At 45.5% G+C, this 23,108-nt stretch overlaps 1 protein-coding gene and 1 long non-coding RNA gene across 2 annotated transcripts in view; one reads left to right on the forward strand and one right to left on the reverse strand.

Moving 5' to 3' along the window:
* Positions 1–1,079: 1,079 nt before the first annotated feature.
* LOC123460284 overlaps positions 1,080–23,108 on the reverse strand; it is a 39,879-nt gene continuing 17,850 nt past the window's right edge. The window contains exons 2-3 of the long non-coding RNA XR_006636869.1: positions 5,287–5,360; positions 1,080–1,175 (exon numbers count right to left, since the gene is read on the reverse strand). This is a non-coding gene — a long non-coding RNA (uncharacterized LOC123460284). The remainder of the gene's footprint in view (positions 1,176–5,286; positions 5,361–23,108) is intronic.
* On the forward strand, positions 3,019–4,901 carry LOC123460282 (cyclin-K-like). The gene is given in 2 exon segments (XM_045148439.1): positions 3,019–4,644; positions 4,646–4,901. Coding segments are annotated over 2 exon segments (1,800 nt in total). The 5' UTR covers positions 3,019–3,073; the 3' UTR covers positions 4,875–4,901.

Below are 23,108 nucleotides of genomic sequence, written 5' to 3' on the forward strand. Positions count from 1 at the left end.
TCCTCTTTTGGGGTTTTTATAGCTGTATCTCCAGGAGTAGTAGCTGGATCAGGCTGTATATTATCTTTTCCTTCTGTCTTTTGTGTATGTTTGGTTGGTCTTGGAGGGAAGCAGTCCTTGAGGGCCGAGATTGTAGGGAGGACCCCTGAGGGGACTTTGACCCTTCTCCACATGTGCCCGACAAACAAGGGCCTCTACCCTATCCCACGTGTCCCAATCAAAGAGATTTCCTTCCGGCAGCCATGGCGCCAGCTTGAAAAGGCAATCCCAGGTCTGTCGAGCCTGATTATCAGTCAAATTAAGCCCTCTACTCTTTAGGAGTGCCCTGAGAGATTCTAAGGCAGGATTGAATTTAGAGGTAGACTGTCCCTTATTATAAAGTTGAGAGAGAGATGTCCATAAAACTAGGGCAACAGCAACCCACATATACACGTATAATACAACCACAAGGATGCAAAAGACAGGTAAACATGTTGTACAAAAGCCGCAGATGCAGATTGTCTATGAAATGAAAGTGAAAGGAAAGAGAAATAGAATGAAGAGATGTTGACAAGTAAGTACAGGTTATAGAAGCAAAGTTTAGTGCACTAGATATGAAGACTGCCTCATAGCTCACGAGGGTACGCTCACCCGCACACACCGCTTACCTCCTCAACAACTGCCTCTCACAGGGTGCACTGTCTGTCGGGGTCCCAGAGCCCCACGTTGGGCACCAGATGCGGGGCTCCTTCCCAGTCAGGTAGTGCCCAGGGAAGGACCAGGCCTGCTGGTTCCTCTCTAGGGGTTGAGGGGATGATGAGCATTGGATGACTCAGAAACCTCTCCTGGCCACCAGAGAAAAACCATACTGAGTCGGGAGTCTTTTCGATGCAGGAACTCACAGAAACAACTCGCTTTATTACTCTGAGTGGTTGCCTATATCATGCTGGGGACAAAGGTGGGGATTTTAGGATGGGGGAAGAGGTGAGAGCCAATAGTAAACTTTAACTAATGAAATGGTAATTACAATTGCCACATGGAGGTAGCAGGCCAGAAGCCATTAGGCGTCTTGCTGAGTCCTAGCTGAACAGAGACAGGTCGCCAAACTTTAGCTAGGCTCAGGAAGTTCCATTAGGCCTCACACCTGGGCCTTTCAGAACCCAACACACACCAACTCCACCTGTTTTTGCTGTTCCCTGTAACAGAGAGAGAAGAAAATATCTTGAGGACCAGATCATAGTGAATTTTCTTTACCCAGGTCTCTGATTCCCAGTCACTCGAGGTAATGAAAGCATGGCAGGGAAAGAGTAGGAAAGTCAAAGACTGTGTTAGACTGTTGCATTATTCTGTCATAAGACTTGTGAGGCTGGGCACTTTATGAATATATTTTATGTTTTCATGCACAGCCTCAAATAAGAATAATAATTTACTCAACTTCTGGATAAGATGGTGGCGTAGGAACCACGCCAAAGCAGCCTAGGGGAGAAGAAGAAAACAAAAAACAACAGCAAACTACACTCTTCTACTTAAAAAGGAGGTGTTTAAGAAATTAAAATGGCAGCAGAGAAGTAGAGATTCAGAGCATCCAGAGCCCACATAGGCAGGTAGAAGCGGCTCCAGCAGCAGCGGCATCAGGTCCACAGGGCCACAGCTGCCAGGCTCAGCTTGAGCCGCAGGAAAAGCCAGGTGAGGGGATTTTCCACTCACACCAGAGCTCTTCACAAGCTCAAGAAATGTGAAGGGAGGACGGCAGTGAACAACAGAAGAGCAGATCACAAGGTAGAGAACCACATGGACCAGCAAGAAAACTAGAGCCACCATCGACAGCCTCCCCTCCCCCACCACCAGTGAAAGCACCAGCAAGCACCAGACACCAGCGGAAGGGAGATCACAGCACCCAGAACCCACGAACAGACCAGCAATCCAACCACCCAGCCAGCCTACTTGAACCTACAGTGCACCAAAGAGGGACCAAAGCAGGAGTGCAGCATAAATGAGACCAAAATCATCCCAAAAGGTAACTGGGATTACACCAGGTCAGTACCTACCAAACAAGCCTGGTATATGGACCTGAACTAGAAGTGCTAATTGCACCTTCCATATCAGGATAAATTATGTTAAATCTGATGGATGGTCGGATTTGCCATTCTTAAATAAGCTATATTTTGGGCTTGTTATTGTTGCTTCTTGATTTATAGTGGCTTTGTTTCCTCTTCTGTTATATATTAGATAAGGGTCTCACTTGGTCACAAGCTGACTTGGAACCCTCAACAGACCAGAAATCTTAACCTCTTTGTTGTCAGGATTAAGGGTGTGAGGTACCACACATCCTAAGGAACAGTTCAAGGATCTGGTTGTCATAATAACTCCTTGTGCAAAAATACTCTGTGCTGCTTTTCATTGAAAGTGTACATTGTTTAGTTAAATTTTAGAAACTGCCTGTATTTTGTTCTACTCAGCCTACTTGAATACTCTCATAGCAGGGAAACCCGACACTTTTGTAGATACTCTGAGAATCTTGAGAGCCACACCTAGCACCTTAAGCTCCTACCCTGAAGATATATAACATCAGATTGATTGATACATCTAATAATACTGCAGCTAACTAGAAAATCCAAGCATTAAATTAATCCAAGATGCAAAAATATATACATTATAATACAAGAAACCTAAAATCAAGACAATATATACATGACCTACCTAAATTAAATCAAGATGAGATTGATCACTTAAATAGACCTATAACAAGTATGGAGACCCAAGCAGTTATCAAAAATCTCACAACTGAAAAAAGTCCAGTCCCAGATGAATTCACTGATGAATTTTACCAGACCTTCAGGGAAGAACTAATACCACTGCTTAAAAGGTTTGCCATAAAATAGAAAAAGAAGGAATCCTACCAAATTCCTTCTATGAAGCCAGCATCACTCTAATACTAAAACCAGGCAAAGATAGAACCAAAAAAGAAAATTAGATTCCATATCCAAGATGGCCACTGTCAGCAAGGAGAGATGTCGCTAAGGGGCTGGACTGAAGCGAGGGGACTGAAACATTTTCTGAGAACCTTTTAGAAGGAATAAGTCTGCTTCAATAAATGAAGGAGAATAAAGAAAACTCAAGCCCTTCAGTAGCGTCAGCAAACCTGGACCACACAAAACCATGTTGGTACTGGGATAAGAAAGACTTGGCTCATACACCCTCACAACTTGAAGGCCTTGATCCTGCCACCGAGGCTCAGTACTGCCGAGAGGGGGCTCACTTCATCTTTGATGTGGGCACACATTTGGGGCTACACTATGATACCCTGGCAACTGGAATAATTTATTTTCATCGCTTCTATGTGTTCCATTCCTTCAAGCAATTCCCAAGATATGTGACAGGAGCTTGTTGCCTCTTTTTGGCTGGAAAAGTAGAAAAAACACCAAAAAAATGTAAAGATATCATCAAAACAGCTCGTAGTTTATTAAATGATGTGCAATTTGGCCAGTCTGGAGATGACCCAAAGGAAGAAGTAATGGTTTTAGAGAGAATCTTACTACATACTATAAAGTTTGATTTGCAAGTAGAGCATCCATACCAGTTCCTTCTCAAATATGCAAAACAACTCAAAGGTGATAAAAACAAAATTCAGAAGTTGGTCCAAATGGCATGGACGTTTGTAAATGACAGTCTCTGCACCACCTTATCACTGCAGTGGGAACCAGAGATCATACCAGTAGCAGTGATGTATCTTGCAGGACGTCTGTGCAAATTTGAAATACAAGAATGGACCTCCAAACCTATGTATAGGAGATGGTGGGAACAGTTTGTTCAAGATGTCCCTGTTGATGTTTTAGAAGACATCTGCCACCAGATCCTGGACCTGTACTCACAAGGGAAGCAACAGATGCCTCACCACACCCCTCATCAGCTGCAGCAGCCCCCATCTCTTCAGCCCACACCACAAGTGCCACAAGTACAGCAGTCACAGGCGGCTCAAGGCTCTGACCCAGCCCCGGCCCAGCAGAAGGACTCGCAGCAGCCAGCTCCACAACCTCAGCAGCAGCAGCAGCAGGAGCCACAACCACCACCACCACCAGCCCAGCAAGAGCAGCAGCCTCCACCACCACCCAAGAAACCATCTCCACAGCCTAGTCCTCCTCGACAGGCTAAGCGTACCGTGGTTGTTTCTCCCAAAGAAGAAAACAAAGTCACAGAACCACCAGCACCTAAAATCCCCAAACTTGAGACCACCCACCCGCCTTTACCCCCAGCACATCCACCTCCAGACCGGAAGCCTCCCCTGGCCACTGCCTTAGGTGATGGTGAGCCACCTGGTCCAGTGGAAGCTGGTGACCTCCCCAAAGTCCAGATTCCACCTCCAGCCCATGCAGCCCTTGTGCACCAACCCCCACCGCTGCCACATCGGCCTCCACCCCCGCCCCCCTCAAGCTACATGACTGGGATGTCCACCACCAGCTCCTACATGTCTGGAGAGGGCTACCAGAGCCTGCAGTCCATGATGAAGACCGAGGGCCCTTCCTATGGTGCCCTGCCCCCAGCCTATGGCCCACCCGCTCACCTTCCCTACCACCCCTATGTCTACCCTCCCAACCCGCCCCCACCCCCTGTGCCCCCATCCCCAGCCTCCTTACCCCCACCCACCATTCCCCCCCCACTCCAGGGTACCCCCGCCTCCCCCCACCTACAACCCCAATTTCCCACTCCCACCCACCCCCCGCCTGCCCCCCGCCCATGCAGTCCCACCTCACCCTCCTCCAGGATTGGGCCTGCCACCAGCTGGCTACCCGCCTCCTGCTGTCTCCCCTGGAGGACAGACACCTGTGCCCCCGCCTACCCCCACACCTGGCATGCCACCTGTTGGGGGGCTGGGGCAGGCAGCCTGGCTGAGATAACATGATGCCTTTTCCCTTGTTTTTTAACAGTTTTTCTAATTGACATGAGTAGTTTGAGGGGTAAGCATCAGGGTACCTTGTATAATGCTGGACAGTTAGGGTATGGAAGAAGGGAACATCCTCCCTTGTGGAGGGTGGGGACAGAGCCTCAGTGTGGCCTGGGCAGTGCCTCTTGCCACTTTGACTATACTCAGCTTCAACTAACATCATCTGAGAGTCCTGCACTGGGTTCCTGTATGCTAGTGAAAATGTTAACCAGCCACATTGGCTCCATGAATAGCTTCAGTAAGGAGTGAATTTCCTTCTAGAAATCAGTGCCTATTTCCTGAAAACTTAATTTCCAATAGTCTTATCTCTTCTGCAGTCACGCTGTTGTCATTTCGTTTGGTGGCTTCTCCGTAGCCACTGCTACCTGTAGTTTTTTTGCATCCTTTGTCCGCAGTCACCGGAAGGGCTGTCTTGTTGGATGGCTTTTTTCTTTTCTTCCTGGGAGAAGGAGAGAAATGTACTTGGAAAGTAATGTATGTTTACATCTCTTTGCAAATTTCTGTACATAGAAATATATTTTTTAAGCATGAATGTAACAAGATACTGTGAATTCCATCTTGGTTACAAATGAAACTCCTTCAGTCAGTTACCCGAATAAAATCAGCTCTAAAATGAAAAAAAAAAAGAAAAGAAAAGAAAATTACAGACCAATCTCCCTCATGAACATAGATGCAAAAATTCTCAACAGGGCTGGAGAGATGGTGTAGCAGTTAAGCACTTGCCTGTGAAGCCTAAGGACCCCGGTTCGAGGCTCGGTTCTCCAGGTCCCATGTTAGCCAGATGCACAAGGGGGTGCACGCGTCTGGAGTTCGTTTGCAGAGGCTGGAAGCCCTGGCGCGCCCATTCTCTCTCTCTCCCTCTATCTGTCTTTCTCTCTGTGTCTGTCACTCTCAAATAAATAAATAAATAATTAAAAAAAAAATTCTCAACAAAATATTGGCAAACAGAATACAAGAATATATCAGAAAGTTCATTCACCCTGACCAAGTAGGCTTTATCTCAGAGATCCAGGGATAATTCAACATATGTAAATCGATAAATGTAATAAATTGTCTAAATGGACTGAAGGACAAAAATAACATGATCATCCCATTAGACACAGAGAAAGCATTTGACAAAATCCAACATCCCTTCATGATTAAGGTCCTTAAAGACTGGGAATAGGAGGAACATATCTCAATATAATAGAGGCTATTTATGACAAGCCAACAGCCAACATATTACTAAATGGGAAAAACTGGAAGCTTTTCCACTAAAATTAGGAAAAAGACAAGGGTATCCACTGTCCCCACTTTTATTTAATATAGGACTGGAAGTCTTAGCCATAGCAATAAGGCAAGAGAGGGCTGGAGAGATGGCTTGGCGGTTAAGCACTTGCCTGTGAAACCTAAGGACCCCGGTTCGAGGCTCAGTTCCCCAGGTCCCACGTTAGCCAGATGCACAAGGGGGCACACGCGTCTGGAGTTCGTTTGCAGAGGCTGGAAGCCCTGGCACGCCCATTCTCTCTCTCTCCCTCTATCTGTCTTTCTCTCTATGTCTGTCACTCTCAAATAACTAAATAAAAAATGAACAAACAAACAAAAAAAGATTCCCTCTCTGTCCAGGAGGGTTCTTTAAAAAAAAAAAAAAAAAAGGCAAGAGACACACATAATAGGAATACAGAGTGGAAAGGAAAACATCAAGTTATCATTATTTGCAGATAACATGATTATATACATAAAAATCCTAAAGACACTACCAGCAAACTGTTAGAGCTGATAAACACCTATGGCCATAAAGCAGAACACAAAATAAATACACAGAAATCAGTAGCCTTCCTATATGCTAACAACAAACACACAGAGGATGAAATCAGAGAATCACTCCCATTCACAATTGCATCAAATTTTTTTTAAAGTACCTTGGAATAAACCTAACCAAGGAAGTGAAGGATCTCTACAATGAAAACTTTAAAACTCTCAAGTGAGAAATTGCAGAAGACACAAGGAAATGGAAAAGCATCCCTTGTTCCTGGATTGGAAGAGTCAATATTGTGAAAATGGCAATCTTACCAAAAGCAATCTATACATTTAATGCAATCCCTATCCAAATTCCATTGGCATTTGTGGTGGTTTGATTCAGGTGTCCCCATAAACTTAGGCCCCCAGCTGATGGATATTTGGGAATTAATGCCTCCTGGAGGGAGTGTATTGTTGGGGGCAGGCTTGTGGGCTTTATAGCCAGTTTCCCCATGCCAGTGTTTGGCACACCCTCCTGTTGCTGTGGTCCACCTTATGTTGGCCAGGGGGTGATGTCCACCCTCTGCTCATGCCATCATCTTCCCCTGCCATCGTGGAGCTTCCCCTTGAGCCTGTAAGCCAAAATAAATCTCTTTATTGGGTGATTTCTACCAGCAATGCAAACCGGACTGCAACAGCATTCTTCACAGAAATAGAAAAAATCAATCCAAAAATTCATTTGTAATCACAAAAAAATCTCAAATATCTAAAACAATACTGAGCAACAAAAATAAGGCTGGTGTATCACCATACCTGATTTTAACCTATACTACAGAGCCATAGTAACAAAAACAGCATGGTACTGGAACAAAAGCAGATATGTAGATCAATGGAACAGAATAGAGGACCCAGATGTAAGTTCAGGTACCTATAGACACCTGATATTTGATAAAAATGCCAAAAATACTCATTGGAGAAAAGACAGCCTTTTCAGCAAATAGTGCTGGGAAAACTGGATATGTATCTGTAGAAGAATGAAAATAGATTCTTCTCTCTCTCCATGCACAACAATTAAGTCCAAATGGATTAAAAACTTTAACATCAGACCTGACACTCTGAAACTGCTAGAGGAAAAAGTATGGAAAACCCTTCAACATATTGGTATTAGCAAAGACTTTCTGAATATAACCCCAATTGCTCAGGCAATAATAACACAGATTAACCGCTGGGACCTCATGAAATTACAAATATTTTGTACTGCAAAGAACACTGTAAATAAAGCAAAGAGGCAACCTACAGAATGGGAAAAAAATCTGCCAGTTGTACATGTGATAGAGGATTAATATCTACGATATACAAAGAACTCAAAAAATTAAATAATAAGAATTCAAGCAAGCCAATTAAAAAATGGGCTATGGAACTAAATAGAGAGTTCTCAAAAGAAGAAATATGGATGGTATATAAGCATCTAAAAAAATGTTCTACATCCCTAGCCATCAGGGAAATGCAGATTAAAACTACATTGAGATTCCATCTCATTCCTGTCAGATTGGCTACCATCATGAAAACAAATGACCATAAATCCTGGCAAGGATGTGGAACAAGAGGAACCCTTCTACACTGTTGGTGAGAATGCAATCTGGTCCAGCCATTGTGGAAATCAGTGTGGTGGTTCTAAGACACCTAAAAATAGATCTACCATATGACCCAGCTATAGCACTCCTAGGCATATATCCTAAGGGCTCATCTCATGACCTTAAAGATACTTGCTCAACCAGGTTTATTGGTGCTCAATTCACAATAGCTGGAGAATGGAACCAGTCTAGATGTCCCTCAACTGATGAGTGGATAACGTAGATATGGCACATTTATGCAATGGAGTTCTACTCAGCGGTAAAGAAAGATGAAGTTATGAAATTTGCAGGAAAATGGATGGATCTGGAAAGGATTATACTGAGATACCCCAGGCCCAGAAAGCCAAGCGTCACATGTTCTCTCTCATATGTGGATCCTAGCTACAGATGATTGGACTTCTGTGTGAGTAGGAAGAAAACTCAGTAGCAAAGACCAGTAAACTAGAAAAGAGATAGAAAATGAAGAGAAATTAAGGGAGGGGGCACTTAATGGGATGGTATTGTATACATGTAAGTAGAAGAATAGATTAATGGGGGTGAAAAGGCCCACGTGATGTCAGGGGAAGAGACTGAGTAAAGGAAAGGTGGAGGGAGGGCTAATCAAAATCTAAGAGGATATAAATAAATCATATGGAAACCTACTTTTTTGGACAACAGAACAATAAGGAGTCATAGATTGTTGCTAGAAAATTTTCAGTGCCAGTGAGTTGTTGGCCAGGGAAGTCCCTAATGCCCCCAAAACATTAAAGACCATTGCTGAGGCCCTTCCTTTCCCAGCAGGAATACATGGTAAGACCCTATTGCTGAAGACTCCACATACTTGGGCTGCAAAGCCAATGAGAAATCCTGCTGGAACTGAGCTGACAACTTCCTCCATGTAGACCAGCTGACAGAAAGCTGAAGAAGCTATTCTGCATGCAGTTCAATGGGAGGAAGAGAAAACACCACTGAAGATACTCAACAGTGGACACTGTAAGCCTTATATTTGGCCCCCCAGGCCAAATGAGCCAACAGGTACAAAGGTGGCACATGGTGGAAAACCAAGTGCCCTCTAATTGGACTGGAGGCCCACTCCATGGGAGGGAATATATCCCTGATACTGAAAACGTACAATAGGGGTAGTCATGAGCCCTAGGGGTATAATGCCTGCTGCTATCTGGCTAAAGGGATATACTATGCTCATAAAACTGCCCAGTAAGTACTTCACTTAATGTTCATACCCATATATTAATGCTACTCTCACTTTTGGTAGAAAACCTTCTCTTTTCAGATGACAGTCACCTTGGGATGACACAGAAGGCATCATCACGCTGGGAAGAAGTGACAGAGGAGTGCTCAGCACTGCAATATCTCTTGCACACCTTCCAAGGCGGAGGGTCCATTGTGGAAGAGGTGGTCAAAAGAATCTAAGAGCCAGAGGAGGGGTAGGACTCCTTACAACGTGCTCCCCCAGACACAAAATGGCCTGGATATCCATGACCCCACAGTGCCTGACACTACCTACACAAGACCATTATAATAGGAGAAAATGATGATGACATCAAAATAAAAGAGAGACTGATTGAGAGAGGGAGGGGATATGATGGACAGTGGAGTTTCAAAGGGGAAAGTGGGTAGAGGGAGGGCATTACCATGGGATATTGTTTACAATCATGGAAGTTGTTAGTTTAAAAATAATTTTAAAAAAAAGAATGGCACAAGAGCTTAAAGTCATTGTGTCCAAACTTTTAAGTTTAGTTGTCCTGTGGCAGCATATCTTATCCTTTAAATATCTAAGAGTTATAAATGCAATCAGAACCTTTTACCAGTCTTGAAAATAATACAAATCTAAAACAATTAAGTTAACCTAGAAACTTTCAGCAAAAAGACAAGTAAGACAGTATACAGTCTTGGCACCTGTGTTTGAAAATATCTTTGATTAGTTCAGATATGTGTGTGGTACCAATTACCCAGGTAACATTAGAAACAGAACCATGGAGCTTGAAATTATCCCTCTCAGATGAGGGCCACTTGTTGAGCATGAGGCTGTACCCTAAATCAGGGAATGTCTTAAGAGTTAATTTTGTTATAAGCACTGGACTTGAGATGACAGAAGTGAGACAGTTACTTTACATATAACAGAGCAGAGTCTGGTCATTGTTGAGCCAAAACAGTTAAGCTCTAATACAACCCTTGACAAATCTTGGTTTTTTTAATTTTTTGTTTATTTTTATTTATTTATTTGAGAGCAACAGAGAGAGAGAGAGGCAGAGAGGAAGAGAGAGAATGGGCGCGCCAGGGCTTCCAGCCACTGCAAACAAACTCCAGACGCATGCGCCCCCTTGTGCATCTGGCTAACGTGGGACCTGGGGAATCGAGCCTCAAACTGGGGTCCTTAGGCTTCACAGGCAAGCGCTTAACCACTAAGCCAACTCTCCAGCCCGACAAATATGTTTTGAAACAGAAAACACTATTTGACAACCAATGTTTTTAGCTTAATGTTGGATAGCAATTGATCTTATGCATAATGGGAATTTTTATCAACATAAAACAATTTTGCCTTCCCCATGACTTAAAATTGATAAAGCTCAGGCAAGCTATCCCAACATATTTGAACTAACAGGAAAATAAAGGTTATAGTGACTAAAATTGAATCACTTAAACCTAAGTGATTAAACCTAGTGATGACCACTTGACAGAACCAGAATAAGCATAAATAAAACAGGAGCTCTTTAAGTATGAGCACCTCATCTTTGGAAATTAAACAGTTATATGTGAACCTTTATCTAAAACTCACTTTCTTCAATAGTTAAAACCTGGACAAATGGATAAACCTAATTTATTGAGAGCCTTAAAACCAGTTTTTCTAACCCTTAAGCCATCAACAACTTGATGTCATGAACTGCTGGACTCAGTTTCTCTACCTTGGAATCAAGGAAACATATTTTAGATTTTATCCAATTAAATGTTTCAATGAAGGGGCCCTTCCCTGAGCAACTGTCATCATTGTTATGATCTCCTGGCAACGTCTATCCTTTTTTCTTTATCTCCTATACTGGTGTCTCACCTTTTCCTGGTTTCTTTATTATAATAAATAGAAGTTGCTACCTGGAACAACTGTTGTAAGCTCTTACCTGGTTTGTCTATCAATTTTTGTAATTTCTTACAAATATCAGGTGATGTTTTATATTTGACTGAGTTAAAAATTTATCTTTAAGAAGAATTTCCTTCTCCAAGACATCTGGACTTATATTAGTATGTTTTTTTTTAATTTTTAAATATTTTATTTACTTATTTGAGAGAGAGAAAGAGGCAGATAGAGAGAAAGAAATAATGGGCATGCCAGAGCCACTAGCCACTGCAAACAAACTCCAGATGCATGTGCCCCCTTGTGCATCTGGCTTAAGTAGGTCCTGGGGAATCAAACCAGGGTCCCTAGGCTTTGCAGGCAAATGCCTTAACCTCTAAACCATTTACCCAGCCCTTATATTAGTATGTTTTCTAACTGTCCCATTAGGTCTTTGGAGAAAAGTAATGGGCAATTCCTGTCCTCCCTGTGTTATCTAAGTGAGCCCAGTTTTTAAGGAGACAGGCTACCAGAGACTTTTGAGGTATCTTGGAAGGTGACCATCCCATCTGAAACAAAGCGGAGGAAAATGAAAGAAGAGTCAGGTTATGTATGCCCCATTCTGTCTCCAGTCTTCTTGGTTGGAGAATGTTTTGTCTTCCACATGGCAGAGAAAATGGGAGATCCAGGGTGGATCAATACAACAAGAAAAGATCGCCAAGTACCTATCATGAGATGTGTCCCCTCCACCAACCACATCTGCTGGAGCCCAGCAGTCACTGCAAAGGAAGCAGGGACAGGAGTGTGGCTCTCACTGCTAGCCTGGAAACCTGTGCAGAGAGATGGCAACAGACTGGGGTCACTCAAATTCAAGGGGGAGATGACTGAGTGGTTAAAGATGGTTGCGTAAAAAACCTGTTTGCCTGGGTTTGACTCCCCAGTACCAACACAAAGCCAGACACATCTGCATCTGGAGTTCATTTCCAGTGGCAAGAAGCCCCAGTGCACCCATACATTCATACACACAGTCTCTCTCAAAATTAATAAAAGTATAAAAACACCAGAGATCCAGAGGTTACAGAGAATTAAACACTAAATCAGATTTCTAACATGTCCATCAAGGCTCAGGGAATATGAAGGAAGAAGGGACAGAAAGATTTTAAGAGCCTCAGGGTGGGTGGGATTAACCTAAGGTACCATCTCCCCACCCCACAGAGACTGAGTGAGGCCTTCATAACTTCACATGATACCCATAACCCCATTAATGATGGCTCCCCAGTGGAATGGGAATGGGGAAGAGGAGATATAAAAATATAACCTTGTTTTAAATTATAAACAAGCAGGGAAGATTTTGTCCAGCATAGGAATGACTGTCCAGTACAGCATGGAGGGGCCTCTCTAGGAGCAAACCTCCAGCCCAGAGAAGCAGGAGGAGCTCAGCTCAATGTAGGAAGGACAGAGTTCAGGGGAACCAGTGGAGAGCACCTAGACGGTATGGGCCCTCGCCATAATGCCTCTGAAGACAGGGTGCAAAACCGATTTCAGTTTCAGAAGTGTGAGTCCCTGGGCCAGGAGTCCCTCACCTGAGTGCAGAAAGACTTAGGCCAGAGGGCAGGGGCACTGTTGCTACTAATGGTCTTTTCCATCACTGTAATGAGAAGCATGTCTGTCTTAGATCATTCTTGGATAAAATGCAAACCCTATCCTATCACTGCTTCCTGCTCATGCCACAGACAGCAGTTGCCAGGCAACCCTGTCAGGAATCTACCTACACCTGTAACTTTATATCACAACCTATTTTTTTTTGTTTTCTGGATATTTTTTGCCTTTGAAACTTAGATACAATTTGCCACTTAAAGACAATGGTCAGCTGGGTGTGGTGGCACAAGTATTTAATCCCAGAACTCTGGAGGATTGCCATGAGTGCGAGGCCACTCTTGAGACTACATAGTGAATTCTAGGTCAGCCTAGACTAGATGGTGTGTGTGGGGGGGGGGGGGGGGCTGGATAGATGGCTTAGCCGTTAAGTGCTTGCCTCTGAAGCCTAAGGATCCTGGTTGAGGTTCAATTCCCAAGGACCCACGTAGGCCAGATGCACAAGGGGGTGCATGCTTCTTGGAGTTCATTTGCAGTGGCCTTGAACCGGGGTCCTTAGGCTTCACAAGCAAGCTCTTAACGGATAAGCCATCTCTCCAGCCCCTAACTTGATTCTCTTCTGGGAGAAGGGGAAGGTTTTTTTTTGTTTTGTTTTGTTTTGGTTTGGTTTTAGACAAGGTTTCATGTAGTCCAGGCTGGCCTCAAAAATCACCAGTAGCTGAGGATGGCCTCAAACTCCAGATCCTCCTGTCTCCACCAGCTAAGTACTAATCTGATTTTTAAAAATCAGGGCTGGAGGGGCTGGAGAGATGGCTTAGCAGTTAAGGCACTTGCCTGCAAAGCCAAAAGACCCAGGTTTGATTTGCCAGTACCCATGTAAAGCCAGATGCATAAGGTGGTACATGTGCCTGAAGTTCATGTATAGTGACTAGTGGCCCTGGTGTGCCATCCTTTCTCAACCTGCCTCTTTCTCTCAAATAAATAAATAAATAAAATATTTTAAAAATCAGGGCCAGAGAGATGGCTCAGCTGGTAAGAGTGCTTCTGAAAGGCCCAAGCCAGAAGCCTAGAAATACTATCACACTCCAAAAGGAGCTTTAGTGGGGCCCTGAATACCTCAAATTCCAGGCCCTACTCTCTGCTAGAAAGTAAGGAAAAAGTCACTCTTCTTATTGTGTCAGAGCCCGCCCTCGATATAAAACTAGGTAAAAGGGCATAAGACAGGCCCTTGAGGATGGGAAGTGAGTAACGGATTAAACCGCTTATCTGGCTTCTGTAAACTGCTCGCACCATAAGCCCTAATAGCCTGTCTTAACCACACTTTGTCACCCCCACCCAGGGGCCCACACAAATGCTGACCGTGGAGGTTATAGGAAACTGATTGGTCCATGGAGCGTGGGCTTGAGTAATTTAAAATGATTGGCTTAGAAACTATGAAGTGGCATAAACTGACTGCCCTGCACTGCACGGGCTCCTGATGCTAAGAAATGATTGGTTTTAATGCACAGGCTTTGTTAGAAATCATATAAAAGCTGTCCCGTTCCTGCATTCGGGGCTCTGTAGTCCTCTACCCCTGCATGGTGTATGACTGTGGGCCCCAGCATGCTTGGAATAAAAATCCTCTTGCTGTTTGCATCAAGACCATTTCTTGTGAGTGATTTGGGGTGTGCCATTTCCAGGCGGAGAATGGGGTCCTCGTTTTGGGGGGGGTCTTACATTTGGGGGCTTATCCAGGATTTGCAACCACCCCTCATGCCCAAGAACCGACTTGGAGGTAAGGGGGACCCTCCTGGAGTAAATGTGTGCTGGCCAGTGTTTCTGTTCTGAGTATCTGTTTTATGGGACGTGCACTTTCGGTTTTCGGTTTGCAGCCATCCTCTCGGGTGTAAGGACCAGAGGACTGTGATCAGCAGACGTGCTAGGAGGATCACAGGCTTCCACCCTGGGGGACACCCTGGGAGGTGAGGAGAGCCAGGGATGCCTGGTGGTCTCCTATTGTCGGTCAGAGGACCGAGTTCTGTTGTTGAAGCGGAGGCCCCTTCTGCGGCCGTCCGATTCTTTTGTCTGCTTGTGGAGGGTGCGGACGGGCCACTGATGTCTGGATCTGTTAGTCTCAGTTGTGTGCATCTTTGTCCTTTGTGTCTTTGTCTACAGTTTTGTCATGTGACAGACGGTGACAACTCCCCTTAGCTTGACTCTTGACCATTGGACTGAAGTTAAATCTAGGGCTCATAATTTGTCAGTTGAGATTAAGAAGAGACCCTGGCAGACCTTTGGTGCCTCTGAGTGGCCAACTTACGAGGTCAGGTGGCCATCAGAAGGAACCTTTAATTCTGAGACTATTCTGACTGTTAAAGACATTATTTTTCAGAATGCACTAGGCTCTCATCCCGATCAAGAGCCTTATATCCTCACATGGAAAGATTTGATGTACAACCCCCCCACCATGGGTTAAGCCATGGTTGAACAGACTAAGGAAGCCAACCTCCTGAGTCCTGGCCCTTGAAAATAAAAGAAAACCCTTGCCTGAGAAAATCAGACCTCCTCCTCATATCTATCCCGAGTTGAGGAGCCCCCAGCTTGGCCAGAACCTCAGCCTGCCCCTCCTCCTCCTTACCCAGCCCCAGATGCTGAGGGAGGGCCCTCCACCCCTCCCGAGTCTCCAGCAATGGGAGGACCGGCTGCAAGGACGCAGAGCCGGAGAGACACCACCCCGGAAGAAGCAGACAGGATTATAACATTACCACTATGCACGTCAGGTCCTCCTGTGTCAGGGGGCCAACTAGAGCCCTTCCAGTATTGGCCTTTTTCCTCTGCAGATCTTTATAACTGGAAAGCTAACCACCCCCCTTTTTCATAAGACCCCCAACGCCTTACGGGGTTGGTGGAGTCTCTTATGTTTTCTCATCAGCCTACTTGGGATGATTGCCAATAGCTGTTGCAGACGCTTTTCACAACCGAGGAGCGGGAGAGAATTCTGATAGAGGCCAGAAAGAATGTTCCTGGGGCCGAGGGGTGACCCACACAGTTGCAGCATGAGATAAATATGGGATTCCCTCTGACTCGCCCTGCCTGGGACTACAACACGGCTGAAGCTGCTGGCAGATACACCCAGAAGAGACACCAAGCCCACTGCTGAAGCCTCAGCCCCAATTCTTGCAGGGGGCACTGATGAGATGGACAGGATGGGTGAGTGCTCTCCCAGAGGGACTGAGAAACATTGGCCCATGCGGCTTTGCCTCCATGTTTTTGAGGGCTGACAGGTTTCTCTTTCTCCTCCTCTGTCTCAGATTCATGAATTAAGAGCTCTTTTAAAAGTTAAGGAAATTGGGCTGGAGAGATGGCTTAGCGGTTAAGCGCTTGCCTGTGAAGCTTAAGGACCCCGGTTCGAGGCTCGGTTCCCCAGATCCCACGTTAGCCAGATGCACAAGGGGGCGCATGCGTCTGGAGTTCGTTTGCAGAGGCTGGAAGCCCTGGCGCGCCCATTCTCTCTCTCTCCCTCTATCTGTCTTTCTCTCTGTGTCTGTCGCTCTCAAATAAAAAATAAAATAAAAAATTTAAAAAAAAAAAGTTAAGGAAATTAGCTGTCCCAGAGGGAGGCAAGCTCCTTTTGGGAAGAAGTTGTCCAAGTCATTTCTGGATTTCTGGGCATCCATGTGGACCTGCATAGCTTATTCTGGCTAGGAAATGAAAAGTTCAGGAAGGAAATTTCCCCTCACTCCCTTTAAGCAGTAAAACTACAAGCCAGTTTTGCAAGTGCTCCAAAGCAGCTTAAGTCAGAGTCAGATGGCAGACAGACAATGGCCCCTCTGCCCATGCAGCTGCCATGTCTCTGCCTCCTCCCCCATTGGCCCCCAGCGGACCCACTCCTTCAGCAGCCTCCCAGTGGCCCGCCTTCTTCAGAGGACTCCTGGCAATCCTGGAGGCCCTTTCCCCTTCAGGTAATCAGAATCCTTGGCCCCCCTCCAGCAATCGTCTTGGCCATTACCTCCACATGTACTAGACTGGACCTCTGGGGAATGCCAGGAGTAAGGCAGGGCTGATCTAAGATGATACAAGCCCCACCCAGCCGCAACAGCGCGCCAAAAAGCGGCAAGGGAAAAAAAGTTATATTTAACTGCAGCCTATAAAGTGTCAGAGACCATGACCTGACTGCCCTAGGACAAAAGAAGAACTAACAGCCTTCATATGGCCCCTCACTGCCCTGAGGACAAAAGAGAACTAGCAGCCCTCATGCAGCCCCTCCCCCGAGAACAAACAGCTGCTCTGGGAGATGTCACAAGAGAGATTCCAGAAATACCACAAGATGCTCCAGAAGATTACGGCCAGGTGGCCCTACTTCCTCCTTCCTTGTACCCCCTCCCCCTTTTTTCCCTCCTTATTGCCCTACCTGCTGGTTGATTATAAAAGAGCTAAAAAAATCCAACATTAAACGAGACCTTGACAAAACCTCTGCTTGGTCTCCTTCTTCTTTCCCGCCCGTTCTTTCAGGTTGCAGCCCTCCTCGACCGTCCCACATAACATTGGCCCCGCAGGTCGGGGGCAAGTGGCGCCCAACGTGGGGCTCGAGGCACGGGTCTGACCAGACGACTAACCACGCTGGAGATCTCCTCAGGACGCCAAGAGACATTTTGAAGAGTGCCCCGCCATTCTGTCGCTCGCGATTTCGGCTACGGGACACAGTAAGTCAGGGCCCTTATTTTTCATTCTCGTCCGATTTTCAGAATGGGCCAAAAGCTTAGTAAAGAGGCTCTTTTTCTTAAGGATTTAAAGAGCTCACTCAGGGAAAGAGGAATTAGAGTTAAGAAAAAGGACCTCGTTAATTTTTTTTGTTTTCATTGACAAAGTGTGTCCCTGGTTCATTATTTCTGGTCCTGATATTCATCCTGAAAAATGGCAAAAGGTTGGTAAAGACCTAAATCACCGTATTCTAGAGGAGGGACCTGATCCCGTTCCCTCCATGATTTTCTCCTACTGGGGACTCATAAGAGACATAGTGGAGGAAGCGCATTCAGATCCAGATAAACAACAACTCCTTTCTGTCGCTGAGTACTGCCTCCGCCCTCTCTCGCACGGCATTTCTTTAGCTTCGCTTTCTTCTCCTCCTGAGAAATCCCCTTGCCCATCAGTCATTATCGATATGGGTTGTAGCTCCAATAACTCTGGTGCCCCCCCGAACAATAGAAAAGTTATATCTGCCCTTACCCGAGCCTATTCCCCCCGAAACTGCTTCTCGATGTACGCCCCTCATTAACCCAGTTTTTTCAAAAAACTGTGATCCCAAGCCACTCAATCTGGGTGATGCTGCTTCTCTTGAAGATGAGGCTGCTAAATACCACAATCCCGACTGGCCTCCGACTGCATCAGCACTCCCTTTTAGACCCCCTCCTTATCCCTCTCCAATTTGCACTCCCACCTTGTTATCCTCGGGGTTTTTTCCCTCTGCCCTCGCTGGCGCTAAGGAACATCTCACTAAACAAATAACTGAATTACAGGATGTTCTTAAACTACAAAAGGATTTTGCCCAACTCTCTTCAGATTTAAACTTACTGCAAAATTCAATTAATGAGGCTATATTAAAGCCCCCTAAACAGTCTCCAACCAAAAACATTAAAAAATCTCTTGCCCCATGCCGTCCCTTGGCTTTCCCAGTGATTACGCGCTCCACCACCACACCCCAGATTTCCTCCTCGGATGCCCCATTAGAAGACCATGATTCTCCTCCGGTCTCGGATAATGAGGATGAAACCTCAGAGGCAGAGGAAGGGCCTGAGGAACTCTTAGTGCCCCCTGTTAGAATTCCCGCCGCTGCTCCAGGTGCCCAGCCCCCGGAGACTCACTAGCCCCCTGCGCTTTAAAAAGGTTAAAGAATTCCACTCTGCAGTACAGGCTTATGGCCCAACAGCCCCCTTTACTCTCTCCCTTCTCGAGGATCTCTCTGGGGGAGGTCATTTAACCCCAGGAGAGTGGACCCAAGTTGTTCAGTCAGTTCTAACCCGAGGACAATTTTTGTCATGGAAGGCGGACTTTATGGATAGATGTCAATCAATTGCTTCAGTTAATCTAAGGGACCCCAACTCACCCACAGCAACTTGGACCCTTGATAAACTAACGGGTCAAGGCAGGTATGCCACTGAGGCTCGCCAACGGGGCTTTCTCCCTGGCCTCCTGGCGCAAACCGCTAATGCGGCTCTTGCTGCCTGGCATATGATCCCTACACGGGGCTCAGTTACCTCCCCCTTGTCAAAGATTACTCAAGGTGCCCAAGAGGATTATACTGATTTTGTGGGCAGACTCACTGAAGCAGCAGAACGTATTCTCAGCCCAGGAGGCGCCGAATCTAAATTCCTAAAACAATTAGCTTATGAAAATGCAAACTCAGCTTGCAAGTCAGTCCTGCGCGGCAAAGTTAGAACAGCCTCTCTTGAGGACATGATTCAACTTTGCAAAGATGTTGATACCTTCACCCACAAAATTTCCCAAGCTGTCAATCTTGCGATTGGGGCCACTATTCAGCAACCATTTTCCAACAAAGCCTGCTTTAAATGTGGCCAAATTGGGCATTTTTCCAGACAGTGCCCCAATAATTCTAACATGACGGCCGTGACCCCTTTGCCATCTGCTGGGCCACAAACACGCCCACTCCAACCTGCTACTCTTTGCCCACATTGTAAAAAGGGCAAACACTGGGCCAATACCTGCCATTCTAAGACATATCTCAAGAAACCCCCTACCTCCTCTCCAGAGAAACGGGCTGAGGGGCCAGCCCCGGGCCCCTCAGCCCATCCATTTCCTGCCGGCCTCGGGGAACAGCCAGCAGTTCACCCCTCTGTACCCGACTCCCCAATCCTCCCACCCCCCTCAACTCAACCCACCCCCCACCTCTATCGAGCCACAGCAGGAAGCGCAGGATTGGGCTTGTGTTCCTCCACCGATACAATATTAACACCAGAGGATGGAGTCCAGGTCCTCCCCACAGGAACCTTTGGACCCCCCCCCCTCCTGATATGTTCTTTTTAATCTTGGGAAGAGCATCCTCCACCCTTAAAGGGCTCACCATTCATCCTTCCATAGTGGACAATGATTATACAGGGGAAATAAAAATCCTGGCCAGTGCCACCCTGGGACCCTTAGTTATATCCAGGGGCCAAAGAGTGGCACAAGCCCTCCCCCTACCCTCACAGACCAATGGCCCTGCCCTTCACAGTCCTCGTGGAAACACCAACCCAGGCTCCTGATATCTACTGGGTCCAGGCTATCACCCGCAACCGGCCCACCCTTCGCCTCCAACTAGATAAAAAATGGTTTCTAGGCATCATTGATACAGAAGCCGATGCCACTGTAATTTCAAAAGATCATTGGCCCTCGGCTTGGCCTCTTCAGTCCTCTGTTACCCACTTACAAGGAATTGGTCAATCTCAGAACACTTTACAGAGCTCTAAATTTCTAACAAGGGAGGATCAAGAAGGAAACTCAGGGATAGTCAAACTGTTTGTGGTTGATGGCTTACCTATAAATTTGTGGGGGCATGATATACTAGACCAAATGAAGGTCATTATTTACAGCCCAAATAAGACAATCACTCATCAAATGCTATCTCAGGGCTTTATACCAGGGACAGGACTAGGAAAAAATAATCAAGGCATTACGCAGCCTATTATTCAGCAACAAAGACCTACTCGCTCAGGCTTGGGGTATCACCATTTTTCCTAAGGGCCATTGCACCTCCTGCACAGCAGGCAGATAAAATCACTTGGAAGAATGACTCTCCTTTTTGGGTAGATCAATGGCCCCTCTCCTCAGTCAAGTTGGCTGCGACTACACAGTTAGTGCAGGAACAGTTAGCCACTGGTCATATCAAGCCATCTACTTCCCCATGGAATACTCCCATTTTTGTTATACAAAAAAAGACAGGAAAATGGAGACTACTCCAGGATCTCAGAGAAATTAATAAAACTATGGTCCCCATGGGGGCTCTACAGCCAGGCTTGCCCTCCCCTGTGGCTATTCCTAAAGGGTACCAAAAAATAGTCATTGATCTCAAGGATTGCTTTTTCTCCATTCCCCTACACCCAGAAGACTGTAAATGCTTTGCCTTCAGCCTTCCTGTTACTAACTTTGTTGGACCTATGCCTAGATTTCAGTGGAGGGTCCTACCTCAAGGTATGGCTAATAGCCCTACACTCTGTCAAAAATATGTCACCCAAACCATTGATCCATTTCACCTCCGTTGGCCTTCTCTCTATATTATTCATTATATGGATGATATTTTACTAGCAGGACCTGATGTCTCCCAACTTCATGCTGTTTCACAACAGCTTATAAAAGCTTTACAACAGAGAGGCCTCCAAATTTCTCCCAATAAGGTTCAGATAAATTCCCCCCATTTGTTTTTAGGCTTTGAATTATTTCCACATAAGATTGTCTCTCAAAAGATACAACTAAGAAGAGACTCCTTTCAGACCTTAAATGACTTCCAGCGACTCCTAGGGGAAATCAACTGGCTACGCCCCTATTTACATCTAACCACCATCTAACCACCGGCGAATTAAGGCCTCTGTTTGATCTCCTTAAAGGAGAAACTGATCCTTCTTCCCCTCGACATTTTACCCCAGAAGCCATTAATGCCTTGGGTTTGGTGGAGCAAGCTATCTCTGCCCAGTTCATTACCTATTTTTCCCCTGACAAGCCTTTACATTTCATAATCCTCCCTACCCCCTTTTCTCCTTCTGCACTCTTCTGGCAGGGCAACCCCCTTTTATGGGTTAATTTACCCACCACCCTCCCAAGGTCCTCCCCACCTATAGTCCTTAGGAGCACAACTGATTTGCTTGGGGAGGGAACAATCTTGAAAACTATTTGGGAAGGATCCAGAAGTTATAATAGCCTCATACAATACATCCCAAGTATCCTGGTTACTTCAGAATGATGATCAATGGGCAGTAAGTTGTGTGTCCTTCCAGGGAAGGATGGATAATCATTACCCACCAGATAAATTAATCCAATTTCTACATAAAACATAAAACACCTATTATTTTTCCAAATATTACCAAACATCTTCCAATCCTGGGTGTTGATCTGGTCTTTACTGATGGTTCTTCCAATGGCAGGGCCACTTATTCTATTAATGGTAAAGTAACTCCACTGATTACACCATATTCCTCAGTTACACGCCATTATTGAAGTCTTTAGAGTCTTACCACATTCGCCTTTTAATCTGTACACTGACAGCTCATATCTAGCCTACTCTGTTCCCCTCTTAGAAACAGCCCCCTATATTAAGCCCACAACCAACGCCACCCCTCTGTTTTCCACTCTTCAGTCTCTCATTCATAACCATATCCACCCCTTTTTTATAGGACACATAAGGGTACACACTGGGTTGCCAGGACCCCTGACTCAAGGCAATAGGCAGGTGGACCAAGCTACACAACTTATAGGTCTCATGCAGAATCCTGACCTTAAGTCACCGGACCCCCTACAACAAGCACAGGCCGCCCATAATTTACACCATCTCAATTCTCAGACACTTAGGCAAAAATTCCACATCACTAGGGAACAAGCCAGACAAATAGTCCGTCAATGCAAAGGATGTTTAACCTTCTTACCTGAGGCACATTTAGGCGTAAACCCCCACGGGCTTATTCCTGGGGAACTAAGGCAAATGGATGTTACCCACATGCCAACTTTTGGCAAACTAAAGTTTATCCATGTCACCATTGATACATATAGTGGATTTATCTTTGCCTCCCTCCAATCTGGGGAAGCCACAAAAAATGTAATTAATCATGTTCTCACTTGTCTAACAGTCCTCCCTCAGCCTAAAACAATAAAGACAGATGATGGGCCCGGGTACACAAGTAACATATTTAAACAATTTTGCTCACAGCTCAGCATCAGACACATCACAGGCATTCCCTATAATCCACAGGGACAAGGAATTGTTGAAAGAGCTCACCAAACTCTCAAAAATACCATTACCAAACTACAGTCGAGTGGGGGAATACTATACCCACGCACAGGAAACTATAAAAATCTGCTTAATCATGCATTATTTGTAATAAACTTCCTTACATTAGTTCAAGAAGGGAGATCTGCTGCAGACCGTCTTTGGCACCCCTCCACTATTGATAACTATGCACAAGCCCTTTGGAAGGACCCCTTGACACTCAAATGGCAGGGACCTGACCCT

Source organism: Jaculus jaculus, chromosome 4 (genome assembly GCF_020740685.1).
Source record: "Jaculus jaculus isolate mJacJac1 chromosome 4, mJacJac1.mat.Y.cur, whole genome shotgun sequence".
NCBI classification, from domain to species: Eukaryota; Metazoa; Chordata; class Mammalia; order Rodentia; family Dipodidae; genus Jaculus; species Jaculus jaculus.